Raw genomic sequence first — 16,029 nt, forward strand, 5'->3', positions numbered from 1 at the left:
CGTAGGAGGGGTAATCAGGTGTTTGTCAAGTGGCTCGGTTTCGATAAGACTCATAATAGTTGGATAAAAACAAGTGAAATTAAAAAATAGTTTCAGTACGACCATGAACGTGTTCGGTGTAACTACAGACAGCGAAAGAAACAAATCTATTGCTAGGATCGAAGAATCAAATGAATTATTAAAAACTAATCTTACTATAATTAATAATATAATCGACAGACATCAAGACAGTATCAATTTACTTTTCGAAAAAGAAGTCAATATTCTAGAACAAATATACAATAATAAAACGAACATTGAAACTCAATTATTCGATCCCCTCGACAAACGTTTAACCGAGAATCAAAATCAAATAAAGTCAATAAATACTATAATTTCTAAATTATTAGATCGTATGAATACGATCGAATTTTATTTTAGAGATAAACCTGCATAAAATGGCTATTATCGGTGTTCTCGGAACCAACAATAAATACATGATTAAAGAAATGTCTTTGTTAGGCATAGATGATGCACAAACAGTACAACATTGGATATTCAAACACCCGCTCATCAGACAAGATGCAAAAAGTCAAAAGGTGAACAAATGGCTTGAAAGAAATTATCATGGATTAACATTGGAACATGGTGATGTCAATTACAAAGAACTTGGTAACATTTTTAAGTCTTTGAAATTCAAACAATTATACGTGAAGGGCTTGCAGAAACTGTCGCGTCCCGCGTAGTCACACGGTAAAACACATCACAAGGAGGTTCCCATGTACATCAAAAACCACAACTATGGATAAGTTAGATTATTGTGTTCACGTGGTTATTACACTAGAGATTACAATAAGGAATTAGAATATCGAAATCACAGGCGTGGACGAATAAAAGAGTTCACATAAACGTTTTTATGGGAAATTAAACTAAATTAAAATAAATAGTTGATCGAACGTTTATAAACGTTATAACACCAAACGTTAATCACGTTTTATGGGAAATTAAATTAAATTAAAATGAATAGTTAATCAAAAACCACATCCTGGGCATTTGCGTCAATAATTATGTCACGGCCTGGAGATAACGCACACACACTCATAATTAACAGGAAATTATCTTATTTAAAATATTTTATTATCTTATTCATTTACACACACACATTTGGGATTTTACACACACACATATAATATCACATATAAAAGGGACCCGAAAACAAGGGCAAATCAGACGAGTCTTGTCTATGCTGCACTGAGCACCTTCACGTCAGTGTATGTTATGGTCTGGACTTAGAAATATTTCCAATTATTTTATAAGTTACAATTGTTAGGACTTAAATAATTTCTATCACTAGAATATTTACAGAATTTTGTAGTTAGGATAATTTTTATAAGTTAAATAAATTTAATTATTTTAAAAAGAAGTCTTAATTATTCCTGACTACACTTCCACTCAAGCGTTGACAGAGACGTTGTAACTGAATAATCAGATCGATCGGTTGGCACGTAACAAAACAAAAGATTATTGAAAAGTATATTCCACATGTCAGCGTCATCAGCATGGAAGAACTTGAATGTCCTCGATTGAATCAGTTATGTGATGCTAATAGCAATTTTCCTTGTTGTACTTTGTACACGAATTTAAATCCAAACCAATGTACATTTTACAAAGTTTATGTTTTAAAAAAATGGTATGTAAATAATACTTAATAAAGGTTATTTTTTATTAGAATTATTAAATGTTTTTTGCTTACAATCATATTCATATTTTACATAGCTATTAAGGTTTTTACAATATTTATTCATTTACAATATTTATCAGATTGTTTAAAAATATTTGCAATATAAAATGAATGAGAACAAAAATACAATTGTTATATTAGTTGTATACATTTACAATATTTATCAGATTGTTTAAAAATATTTACAATATAAAATGAATGAGAAAAAAAAAAAACAATTGTTTTACATTATGTTTTCCTCATCTTCATCATTATCAATAATATCTCTGAAACAAAATAAAAATATGATCAGGTGGTTTTTTAAATAAATTAATCAGTTAAACTCACTGAATCCGGTAGTGGCCGTGTGCTAAAGTATGAACCTGATCTCGCATAACGAATCTTTTATCATCAAAACGATTGAATGTTAGTTTCTTGGTATTTATCGTAGATATTTTATGTTTGACCGATCGAATTGATATATTTTCTCTGTATAAATCCAACTCGGGCTCACCGAACAAACATTTTTTATGATCTTCAAATGTCATGTGATTCTTAACAACATGGCTTCTGATGCCTTTCGCTTAGATTTTTTCCTGTCCATCATTATGTAGGCATAGGACTTTGCCCTTAGCGCAATAAATTCATGAATAGTCTGTCCATTTGATTCACCTGAAAACAACCCAGGTATTTTCTTTCTTTCAGCAATGAAACAGGAATGATCTCGTGGTAGGTTGGAAGTATCCATACGATTCAGTAAGTTTGGATTAGATTGCAAGTCATTATAAAAGTCATCTGTTTTAATATAATAAACCAATGAATCTGAAAATAAATTTATAATTAATATTTGTAAAAATGTATGGTTTATATATATATATACCTGTATCTGTATACATCAAATTGATAGCTTCCTTGTAGTGACTCTTCATTACATTGTAATGATAGTCATACATAAGTGTTTTTGAGATTTCAAGTACAGCGAATCCTATAAAAATCATAATTTATAACATTTTAATAATAATATCATTAATATTACAATTTATTTACCTATATAAATCGGTTTACAAAAATGTACTATTTTGTTTTCTAATGTTACTGCTGATAAATTTTTATTATCATAGTTGGTACAATATTTAAATGTAGTACGATTTATCAGTTTTCGTATCCTTTGCTCAGATGATACCAACACCATTTTGATTTTCTTCCTCATCGACTCCATTGATTTTCCTAAATTATAAAAAAAATAAATAAATAAATATAATTATAATAATAACAACAAACCAAATACTGCATTATTTAATAATTTGTAAAAGTCTTTTTCGAATTCATTTTTCGCATTTTTTCTTTTTTCTGTGTTTAAATTAATGTAATTTACCATCCATGGTGATTGTTTAAATTGTAATACTCTATGAACCTGCAGAATATAGTAGAGGAATAAATTTAATCTATTGGTAAAAAAATCAATTTTCTATAATATTTACTTTTTCAACAATCAGACCGTTGGCAATAGCTTGTTGAAGATTTCTGTAGTGGATAATATATTTTTCTTTTAATTCTAACGTAGCCATTAATTTTTGTACTTTTGATCCTTGTGGTATACCGTTATAGGGCAAAAACGGCAAGTCATTATGTTCATCATGCAAATGTTGAGGATATGATATATCCACTTCATATATACGGCCTATTTCGGAAGTATCGTTCAAGTCATTTAAACCATTTAGCGATGGCTCGACCCATTTAAATCCACCATACGGAAGGTATTGGGTCATTGCCCAACCATATAAATTATTACCTAAAATAAGAAAAATTAATAATACTTAAAATTATTTATAAACATATATTTTAACTCACAATCCTGATAAACTATCCATGTGTTAGATTTAGATTCGTCATGATGAGGTGTTCGGTGATTATTTGCCTTGCCATAACTCATACTAGCTTGTGTCAGTCCACCTCGTATGCCTAAGAAATAAATTAGATGAAAATCTTATATTTATCATAAATAAATAAATAAAATATTCACCTTTTTCAATCATTAGTAGCATATCATAGTCTGATAATAGATCTAGTTTTATCGATGTATATTTTAGCATGCAATCAAAGCTGAAACCTGGAGCTGTAAAATAATGAGCTGGATCTAATTTGTATGTAGAAATATAAATATCTCTAAAATTTTCAAAGACATCTGTAAGTAAAAGTATGTCGATCTTGAGATAAAGATCGCTATACTCTCCGAGTGAGCGACAATTGAAATGGTTCCAGACTTTGATAGCATGCTCGTATTCATCCTCTTCGATAGAAGTCTCTGTTAATGAGCTATAAAATTCAGTTTTTGGTGGTAAGGTGGTCTCGTCAAGTTTCGACCAACTGCTAGTATACTCGGTATACTATATATAATAAAGGTAAACACCTTTACGAGTCACGAGAGGCATATCGATTGGACAAAAGACTTTAGCGGTTTCACGGAATTTTGAATGATCTGGTGTTTTGAGATTTGTCGCAAGTGTAGACAAGCTGGATGCCAAGAATCTATAAGTGTCTATAAATCTAATTGTAAAATCGTTGCTAATATATTTCGAGAAAGAAATGAGATTTTCTTCACTATGAGGAATGACATTTATTTTATGCGAGTCATATCCTAGCTCTGTTACTATAAAATGAGCTATGTTACTATAAAATTTTGATAAATTATGTAAGAAACACGGAACAAATATTTGGGTCTTTAATTTCAAATTGCATGTGTTGCATAAACTTTTTAAAAATTTACCCGATAAATGATCGTGATGTGCAACCTTGTTATTCGAAAAAGTGAAGTTGATTTTACATAAATCACACTTGGTCGTAGATATATGTTTTCGACGTTCATCATAACTCATGTTTATCGGTATATTGGTTGTTTTCAATAATCTATATAATCTTTGTGCAACCTACACAATAGCTTGCACAAAGTGTTTTGCAACGTTATCTGAGTTCTCAGATCCTCGATAAATGATTGGAGTCTGTGGAATATTAAACTTTTCGAGTAATTCGAGTGGAACATCTGCTGCAGCTTTAACCATAAAGCCATAGCTCATTGGTTTATGCGATTGGATCGCCGTTGTATTCTTACCACATTTTTTATTAATTTTTAAAAGGAGGGCTTCAAAATCTGCAAATATTACAAATGGCAAACGTTGGGTCTTACTCCACGCATCAAATTCTAGTGAAGCCCCCTTTGCTGGCATAATTGGAAGTATGGGTTTATGATCACCACAAATTCGGATATGGTCATAGAATTTATTTTTTTGTCTGCTGTCAAAAGATGAAAAACACCTTTTACAAAATATTACACTTTCCTTGTGCAGAGTTTTGTATGCACGAGCAAGCCGGGAAAAGTTTGAAATATAAGTATAGTACGACCTATCTTCATCTTTTAATAACAATAAATCGAAATGATTTAGTTTTTGTTCAACAACACGTAGTGGAAAAACCAAATGTTGATCTTTTTTAGATTTTTTAAGACCGTATATGTTTATTGAAACATTATTATTTTTTTCAAATATTTTAATTTCGTTTATTGGAGTGGGATATGATATTCCAGTGAATAAGTATTTTTGTTCGTGATAGTTTATATAGTAAGTATATAGTAGTGATAGTAATAGTTTTGACCGACTCGTTGTTTATTTTCGTCTGTAACATGCTTAGCTAGTATAGCCCACTTGAAACATTGATTATCTGAATTTTGAGGATTAATAACTGCTTTTTTATTCTGAATATCTTTAGGTAAGTCAATAAAAGAGCTCGCACCTAATGGAGTATATTTATATACGCCTAGTAATAATCCATCTATCAATTCCAGAGTGAACCCGCTGCCTTTCCCTTGATAAGCTTCCTCCTCAGTTAAAATTGTAATAACATATCATCGACACTTTCCTCCACATTAGTATTATTAAAAATCGCCCTCGCCGAGGTCTTAAAAGCCCTATTCACGGACGAATTTTCAATATTAGGTTTATTATATACAGCTTCCAATTTAAGATTGAATTTGATAGGCAGGGATAATGATTTTAATAATTCTAACAATTCGGATTTTATTGAATCAAGAAATACTGAATGATTGATAATATTGTTAGTGTTTTTCTTATAATACCATGTTATATAGTTATTAAAAGATGATCCCACATTAACAAATTCAACAGCTTTTCCAACTAAATCTAGCCGTGCCCTTTTATTCCGTCTATTATATGTCGTGTTTTCGTTCGTAACATAGTTTGAGAGACCTACAAATGAAATTCATTCTATCTAACTATCTCTATACACAAACTAGAATATAATATTTAAAAATAATCTTACCTGTATTCTCACATAAATCAACAAGATCAAGCAATTCGTTATAACCATCGTCAAACCATGTTTCTTCTGAACGGTCGTTAGACGGTCCGGCTTGAATGTCTGGTACAATAATTTGTGGAGCTATTTCAATTTCATTAAATTCACGTTATTCTTGTGGTTGAACGCGATTGATAACTTACAAAATAATAGTTGAATTATTTATTTTATTGAACATTTGTCGAAAAAAAAAACAACTAAATTTAAAATTATTAATAAAGTAAAATATTGAAATACATACCATGTTTGATTTTCACGTGTCTTGTAATATAATCGCGACGGCGGAATGTAGCAGGACATTCACCACACGTAAATCGTGTAACACTATGAACTTTGACATGTCTTACTAAAATATCTTTTCTGTTGTAATATTTATCACACTGTTCACATTTAAACATATTGAAATGTTAAAAAAAATAAAAAATAAAAAATAAAATAAAAATAAAAACACTAAGGGTAAAATAAAATGTAGTGATAATCGCTAAAGAACTGTGAAAACACGGAGCGAGTAGAGACGGACATGCGACTAGTAGAAGACTAAAGGACACATTGATTTCATTTCGATTTCAAGTGTGATAGGATCTAATAATTACTCCGTAAAATCTCAGAAAAATTGGCAAAGCATTTCCACTGACCGGTAAACCATATATAAAATTCTTATTATTCATAATTATACCCATACCTAACTCTCGCTAATTGATTCATATTTATTGTCATCCGGCGGTTTGGTTTTTGTATTGTATTTTTCCTAATTACACTCTCACCTGTCTCAAGCTGGTACGAACATTTTTAAACCTGGATACGTATTGTAGCGGCATGTATTCAAATGTGTTTTTCATTCATTAACATTAATATAGTAATAAGTATTAATAATAACGAAATTTATATTTAACTTGGCATTTATTTGATAGATTTAGACACCCACATACACAAACAAGTATTATTATTTTATTTAAGTTTTGATGAGCCTGGTGAAATATTTGCTACGTATACGTTATCAGCTAATTGAATGACGTTAGCGGCACGCTGAGATTGTTCATATGCATCCATCGCCTTGTTACACAAATCATCATCCTCCTGAAGATCATTATTCATCGTATTCTCTATAAATTATCATAAGTTACAAAAGGGGATACTGTACTTTGAGAAATTAGCTTACCAGAAAAATAATTATTTTCATTATATTGAGTCGGAGTGAACGTGGTGAGGGAATGATTTTGTAGTAGTGGGTGGGAGGCTGCGGCTAAATTGATATCTTCAATGAAAATCATGATAGGTGAATCCAAAGAATCCAATGAATCTAAACTTAATTCTTCCACCCGAATCAAGTTCGGTGAACGAGGTGATATAAGTGACTCGTAGCCACTATCAAAGAATTGAGTCTAAATTATTTTAAATATAATTTAAGTAAATATTCTTCAATGAAAATGTTTTTGTTATTAATCGAACTCACCATGTCTCCAAACATTTCTCCTAATTGGTTATCAGGCAACTCGAATTGAAATGGTTCAATTACTTCGGGTGTATCAAACCTCAGCTATGAAATAATATATATTTCAAAAGATAAAACATAAAATTTTATTTTAACGATTGATCTTATTGAGACTTACCATTTCACCTAACTGATTATCATACAATTCTTCGTTTGGTGAGTTGCTCATTTTTGTATATTAAAAATATTAAAAATAATGTAAAGTTTAACTACTGTGAAAGCACGGAGTGAGAATATATGGGTATGTGATGTTGATTATAATTTATGAGAGACTAAAGACACATTAACGTCTGACGACAATATTCGACTATTTCATTTAATTCTTATTTATCCGGTGATTAATTGTATTTTTCCTAATTACAATCGTACTCATGCTGGTATGCTAATTTTTAATTGATTTTCTTTAATTATACATGAATATAATCGCTTTCTAAGTATTGGTCAGCTAATATTCCTGGAAACGCTGCGTTGGGGTGGGCAGTGGTGTCTGTAGTAGTGGGGTGGGAAATTTGAGGTATTACGGGTTGCTTGAGAGGATAATATTATGAGGGGGTATGCCTATTTACTTTGACATTAGTCAACTCATTTAGATTGGGTGTGGGGAGGGGGGCAGTTAAGGAGCGGTAGTGGGGGAGGGGGCATAGATGTTCGGTGGTAACGGCGGCGGTGGCGGTGGCGGTGGCGGTGGTGCCAGAAACCCCCAATTTATACTACTCTGATAAATTATTATTTTGTTTGAACGCCACTTTAAATTTGTTTGATTGACTTCTAAAAAATTTTACTTTTTGAGAAATCAATTCTAATTTTTCTTCAGCCGATAGAGAAAATATATTATTATGAACTGTCTCGAAATGTCTTTTAACATTAAAACTACGGCTTACAACTGTTTCGTTACACAAGCAACATAGTACCTTATTATTGTTTTGAATTACACCAAAATCCACTGTCCACTGTTCGTGGAATAATCTCCCACTACCGCTTTTTTCTGGATTCAGTTTTAATTTTTTGAAGATTTTTATTCTATAAATTAAGAATATAGTATTAATTATTTTATACGAATTTTTAATTTTTGAAAATAATAAAAATAAATAATATTCACCAATGTATTAAACTTCCAACGGTTAAACGTGAATTATATTGAGAAAGCCCGAAGCAATATTGAATAGGTTGGTTAAAATAGTCGTCGTGTAAGGCATCCGAAACTATCTGTTGACGACTGTCGACTGTTCTGTTTTACCTACGTTTGTTACGTAAACGCGATAAACGAATTTATTGATAATCTAATCGTTTCGTTTACGAGCTTAGGAAATGGAAAGTATAGATTACAATATCTTACGATACATTCCAATAATAAGTTAAAAATAGTTTAAAATTATCAATAATTTTTTTGGAAAGTGAAGTAAAAATTAAGAATTATATTTTAAATTGGCGTATCACTGAAATAATGCGCATAAAATAAAATAACTGAAATAATGTGACATAGGTTCGCCATCCCTGAATTACTACTATTTAAGTATTAATTGAAGTAAGATTTTATTCCATAAAAGAATAACGTGTCATACTGAGTCCAAAATGTAAAAAAAAAAAAAATAAATGTAGAAGGAAATTCTTCATCAAATTGTTGTTTTTCTATGTAATAACAAAATTATTAATTCTTAGTGCTGTGTTCTATTATGTTGTATACGATCGTTATGTATGAACTCCTGGTACTGTAATCGATTATGTGTTTATGAACTCCTGGTACTGTGTTCGATTATGAAAAAACAGACTCAAAACTTTCAAATAGGTTTTTGAAAAAATCATGAGCACGGTAAACAATGACAGCCGGTAGAAAATTTAATTCATAAATATTGTTCTGATTTATCCTCAATTACATTTTATAAATAAAAAACGTTTCATTCTGAGTGTAAAATTTACAAAAAAGAATGACTTGGGTTCACCGCAAAATATTCAGGTTCTTGAGAGGAACGTTTTAGAGTTTCTTTTTTAAGCCATCTCTCCATATTGCAAACAAAATAACAAAACCAACTTTGAGACAAACAATAAAATTATAACACAACGCACTCGAATATAACGCACAGGTCACTAGACACGCGGTAGACTGTCGCGTTGTATTGAAACGTTAAAACGTTATTTTATTCGTTTATCTATTTTTCAGAAATTCACGCTATCGCGGACGGTCGTGACGAATCAGTATTTTTATTAACGACACACAAATATTATTTATGAATAGTACTAGTACCTATGTTACTCATATGCTTTTCGTTATCGACGGTAGTTTATCTTAACCCTTTATAGGTTAGTGGTTGTTCTAGAAGCCACTTATGTTTGTACGGTAGATGGGCAGCATAATATTAATGAATCACAAATGAATACAACTGTGGCATTTGTAGAAGCCACTTGTAAAATGACAGTGCATGGGCAGAACTATTTTTTTTTTGATAACATCAAATTAGCTAACTATTACTATTCTACTACTTGTTTGTAACATTTTTGTTTAAGGGAACATCATAGGCGCAAATAGCGTTTGAGATTTGGGGGGGCTGAAGCCCTAGGTACTGAATGAAAAAATTTTTTTTAGTACAACATAGGTATATCTTATACTGCTTACTTAATTACAATATTGACTGAAAATAAAACTTACTAAATATTTTTTTCAAATGTGCTATTTCATCTACTTATAATAGTTGTCAAAATTATATTTATAATTATACATTATACACCACATAACTTTTAGGAAAACAATAGGAATTATTAATACTGTATGTGTGGCTTTAGAGCAACAAGTAACAACAAAATAATATAATTATAGAACAAATTTTTATTTAAAAAAATGTGCCCAATACATTTTTAGATCTGTATTCGTCGGTTGGATTTAGCAAATGTGTTCAATATTATTTCAGGATCTACTATAGTATCTTTTTCGATATTCAATATTGCTAAATTAGTAAATCGGCCCTGAGTCATGTTAGCTCTGAAATATGTGTTGATCCTTCTCATAGTTGAAAAGGACCTTTCACAAGTGGCCGAGCTCACTGGTAATGTTATTGCCGCTTGCATAATTTTAAATAAATTAGGAAATACTTCTTCATTTAGATGTTTTTTGATATTTTCAAAATTGACTTCTTTCATCGTGTTTTTCATTACATTAATTTCACATTTTAAGTTTGAAGAATTGATATCAAAAGTATCCTGTACAGTGTACACAAATATACAAACAAAAACAAAGTAGTTTAAAAAAAGTATTTGTCAAATAGAATTCTCATAATTTATAAATATTGCTCAAATACAAGTTACAACGTACTTTATAATAATCAATAAGAAAAGATGATTTGTGAAAATTTAATTTAAATAATTCATCAACTGCTATTGAAATTTTTAAACTCTCCTCTGAAAATCTACTATTCAAACTAACTATAATTGCATCTAATATTGGATAGTTAGCATGCTCTTCCCAATATTTTTTCTTTGACGAATCGTCTTCGTATAACGAGTTCTCAGCCGCAGTTGTGACAGTAACATGGTAATCCTTGAGGGTTTTTGTTTCTGTTCTACGTCTTTTAGAACCTGTTGAAAAAGAAAATTTGTACATGTAATTTCTGTGGAAAATGAGTTAATTTTAAAGTTACCTACCTATGGGAATATTGATGGAAATATCATTACTCTCTGCAAAATTAATAATTTTTTCCCATAATTCTGCAAAGTATTCTGGAGTGCGATTTTTTTTCAAAGTTTCTTTAACTCCATTTATTAAGCATGCCGAACTTCCTAATGTTGCCAGTTTTGATTGTAATTGTACACTCAATATATTTATTATTTTAAGAACATCATGAAGTATAAACAAATATATAATAAATTTAAAATTTTTTATAGTTGTCAAAACGCCTGAAATATAATTTATTTATTTATTATTTAAGTATAATTTTTTTTATAAATACAATATGTGTACTTGAATGGTCTAAAATATTATTAAATACATTTAAATTAAACATACCAATTGCTTGAGCGACATCTTTACTCTCCTGTTCATCAATTTCATTAGTTAAAACATTGACAATAGCATCATAATTGTTAATAAGAGCATCACAACTCTTAAATCTACAGACCCATCGAGTGTCACTTAATTGGGAAAGAGTAATTTTAGTTAATCCTAGCTCTTTTTGCATTTCACAAAGTTTAAAATGTGTAGAGGGTCGTGAAAAATAAACATAAAGAGCTTCTAACCCATTAAACAAGTTCCTTGCATCCTATAGAGAATAAAAAATTTTATTATTTTAAAACACCAATTTGGCCACTATTATGATTATAATCTTATTTATCGAAGAAATGTCAACCAAAATAGAAGAACGTTAATTTATAATCGAATGTATTCGGTTGAATCGGGATCTGCCGGCACTTTGGAAAGTGAAATATAAGGAGTATTCCAATCGAAACAAAAAAAAATGATGCTTATGAAATGTTACTAAGGAAATATCTAGAAGCCACTAAAGAAGATGTTAAGAAAAAAATGAATGCATTAAGAACAAATTTTCGTAAAGAATTAAAAAAGGTTGTTAGTATAAATACATATATATACAGTGTGATCACGATTTATGGTAACACTAAATATCTCTGGTGCATGACCTTGTATTGAACTGGCGTTTTCGGGAGGTGATAGGAAGTACCTAAATACATATTTTTGGATAAATTTCAAATTATTAACTTTTGGTGTGCGCATGCGCAATACAACTTACATTTTTTTAAATAGAAACACTATTTTTTTTCTACATATTCGGATAGATTATTTTTTTTTTGAGCATTTTTCGTATCAACAGTTTTTTTCTATTTTCAAAACTGATCAAGTTAGAGTAAGTCAAAATTTGGATTTATGCATAATTCGTATTTAATGAAATTTTTATTTATAACCATTGGAAATAATAAAATAAGTGCCAAATAAATGTTTAATTTACTTGTAGTTTGAAATATTAATATTTGTAAGCAAGCGCCAATTTGAATTTGTTAATCGTAGATTTCCCATAGATTGAAAATATATACCTGCCGGATTGGAGGTAGGAGTCACAGTAAAATGACTCGCCTCTATCCAATTGATAGTGCTTCTGAAAATGATGATTTTTTTTTTTTTTATATATATACATTATAATATAATTTATTCAATTTTTATTAAAATTTACTACTCCTTCTTTTTTTTTTTTTTTTTTACTATTAGGGTTGAAATATTTTTAACTCATTTTTGTGAACTCTGACTTCTTTTCGTCCACGTTGGATCGAAACGTTTTCGTTGTCGTGGAGACTATTCACAGTGAATGGTCCAAGCCATTTTCGGTCAAGTTTTCCTGCATGATTATGGTTTTTCATCAATACTTTATCTCCGACGTTTACGATTAGTTCATGTTTTTTTTTATCGTATTGTGCCTTTGATTTATTTTTCTTGTCTATAAGACGGTCTCTTGCTATCGCTCATGATTCCTGTAGTTTTAGACGAAGTTCGTTGGAGTAGTCTTCATAATTGTAGCACGGTTGCGGCGTTCTACTTCAGGAGTGGGGAACTTCAATTTGGCATCCGTACATAAGCTCATGTGGTTGAAATCCTCTGGTTGTATGAGGTGTGCTGTTATATACAAACATTGCGTATGGAACATATTCGTCCCAATTTCGTTTCTTATCTTCCACATAATGTCTTAAGTATTCCGCAAGCGTCCTGTGTGACCTTTCAAGAGCTCCATTTGACTGCGGGTGGTATGCAGTCGTGTTAATTTTCTCGATTTTGAGTAATTTACAACAAGTTGTAAAAATTTTGCTCATGAACTCTCTGCCTTGATCTGTGACTATTATGTCGGGGATTCCATGAAGGCAAACAAAATGTTCAATGAATGCTTGAGCGATTAAGTTCGCTGTGTGATTTTTTAATGGAATAGCTATTGAATATTTTGAAAGATCATCTTGGATCGTTAATATATATGAGTTGCCACTGTGAGAAGTTTCGATTGGTCCAACAACGTCCAAGAAAACTTTCTCAAATGTTCTCATTGCTGTAGTGGATACCACCATCGGTTGTTGTATACTATGGTTGCTGCTTTTATTTATTTGGCAAGAGCTGCATGTTTTGATGAATTCTTTAACATCTGACTTTAAATTTTTCCACGTGTGATGTTGTTTTATTCGTTTTATAGTCCGTGACACTCCTTGGTGTCCCCCAAGTGGGTTTTCGTGAAATTCCTTTATAATGTTTCTTTTTTCTTCATCTGAGTATGTTGTGTTTACAAAAATAATAATTTTTATTTTTGATTTCTTGAATATGTATCGGATCATGGCCCTTACTTGCTCCCAATTCAATTGGTCATGGCCACTTCCTATTCTCGGAATGGCGAGTTTAGAAATATTATTTTGCTCACAAAATTTTCGAAGATTTATGAGGCTCATAAACATTGTTTTTAACGTGGGTTTTTCTTCAAATTTTTGTTTATTAATTATGTATATAATTTGATGATTATTGTTTTATACTGGCAATCTCTGTGATTTTTTTGTTTTGACTAATTAATGTATCGACTTTCCCAAACCTTTTACGGAATTCTAGAGCAATTCCTTGAGACATCTTCAGATCCTCTGAAACACAATGACCAAGAGCAAAATCTTCTGTTGCTTCAAACAGATCTCCCTCAATTTCATTGATATCAGAGTTCAAGAAAACTTGTGTTCTTGAATCTTGACAAAAGGTTTCGTAGGTTGGAGTTACATAATCTTGAATTGACATAACCGCAGCGTTGTTTGTGGTGATGCGACTCAGGGCGTCTGCGTTGGTGTTTAACATACCCGGTTTATATATTATATCATATTCGTACTCTTCTAATTGAAGTCGCCATCTCACCAATCTAGCTCCTGGATCCATGACGTTGAATAGCCAAGTGAGTGGCTTGTGGTCCGTTACGACCGTGAATTTACGACCATATATGTAAGGTCGAAATTGTTTCACAGCCCATACAATAGCTAAGAGTTCCTTTTCCATTGTACTGTAATTTATTTCCGCTTTATTTAGTGTGCGGGAGATATAGGATATTGGCAAGTCTGATCCTATCGATTCTTGAGAAAGGATGGCCCCTTTCGCTACATTGCTTGCGTCTGTGGTAACTACGAATGGTCTTGAAAAATCTGGATATTGAAGTAGAGGTCTTTTCGATAATACTTCTTTCAATCGTGTAAAAGCTTCTCTACATAAGTCGCTCCAATTAAAGTCGGCATCCTTTTTTAGTAGGTTTGTTAATGGCTTAGATATTTGGCTGAAATTCTTTATGAATCTTCGATAATAACCTGCTAAACCTAGAAACGATTTTACGTCCTTGGCGTTCCTTGGAACTGGAAAATTGACAACACTTTCAGTTGTTTTTAGGTCTGGTTGAACTCCCTCTTCGGTAATGATGTGTCCTAAGTATGACACTTCCTTTCTTAGAAATTCACACTTTATTGGTTGAAGTTTAAGATTGTACTTTCTGAGTCGAGTAAATACATCTTTTAGTTGTTTCTGATGGTCCTCAAGGGATGTACCAATAATGATTACATCTTCTAGATAGACAAGAGCTTTTATTCCGTTAATACCGGTTAACACTTTGTTCATCAGGCTCTGAAACGTTGCTGGTCCCCCTTTAAAACCAAAACACATACGTTGGAACTCAAAATATCCTTTATCCGTGCTAAATCCTGTTTTTCCCTGATCTTCCGGGTGTAAGGGTATCTGATGATATCCGGCGGCTAGATCAATACACGAGAAATATTTTGCCTTTCCCAATCGGTCGAGGATTTCAGTGACATTTGCCATTGGAAACGCATCTCCAACCGTAACGTTATTTAGTTTACGAAAGTCTATTACGACTCTATATTTCTTTTTTCCAGATATGTCTTCCTTTTTTGGCACTACAAGTAAGGGTGCGTTCCATGGGCTGTCACTTGGAACGATAATACCATCTCGTTCCATTTGTTCGACTTGCTTCGTAATCTCATTTTTCTGAGCGTATGGTAATCTATGCGGTTTTTGATATACCGGTTGTGTTATACCTGGCGTCTTTATTTCATGATAAACCGAATTAGTATGAGTGATTTTATCCCCATCTAAGTGAAAGATGTCGGCAAAATCACTACATATTTCTAGTATATTTTATCGCTCTTCGGTTGACATATGTTCTGTTCTTATTGAATTTTTTAATTTCTGTAATCGATTCGCGGAGTTGGATGATTCTTCTTGAACATCTATGACATTCATGATGTTCGCTTCTTGGAATATTTCAAATGATAAATCTTGTAAATTGGGAATTTCAATGGACGATGGTTCATCCGAAGTATTTATTACGCTAACCAATATTTGCTGATTTTTTTATGTTATTTAGTATATTTCCACAGCTAACATTTTTATTTATATTTTGGGCATGTATTAAAATTTGTTTGTTTTCCAATTGCAAATTGTTTACCGTGACTGGAATTA

The 16,029-nt window shown here is 31.3% G+C and overlaps 1 protein-coding gene and 1 pseudogene across 1 annotated transcript; both read right to left on the reverse strand.

Annotated features, from left to right (window-relative positions):
- Nucleotides 1-2,043: 2,043 nt before the first annotated feature.
- LOC112681300 lies at nucleotides 2,044-4,620 on the reverse strand (annotated as a pseudogene).
- A 5,782-nt stretch (nucleotides 4,621-10,402) lies between these two features.
- On the reverse strand, nucleotides 10,403-10,893 carry LOC112681299 (the record flags this gene model as incomplete). Its single annotated transcript, XM_025551565.1, has 2 exons — nucleotides 10,403-10,751; nucleotides 10,864-10,893. Coding segments are annotated over 2 exons (372 nt in total), but the record flags the coding sequence as incomplete, so codon positions are not given.
- Between the last annotated feature and the right edge of the window lie 5,136 nt (nucleotides 10,894-16,029).

This window comes from Sipha flava, unplaced genomic scaffold (assembly GCF_003268045.1).
Source record: "Sipha flava isolate LNK unplaced genomic scaffold, YSA_version1 18980_pilon_pilon, whole genome shotgun sequence".
Taxonomy (NCBI): domain Eukaryota; kingdom Metazoa; phylum Arthropoda; class Insecta; order Hemiptera; family Aphididae; genus Sipha; species Sipha flava.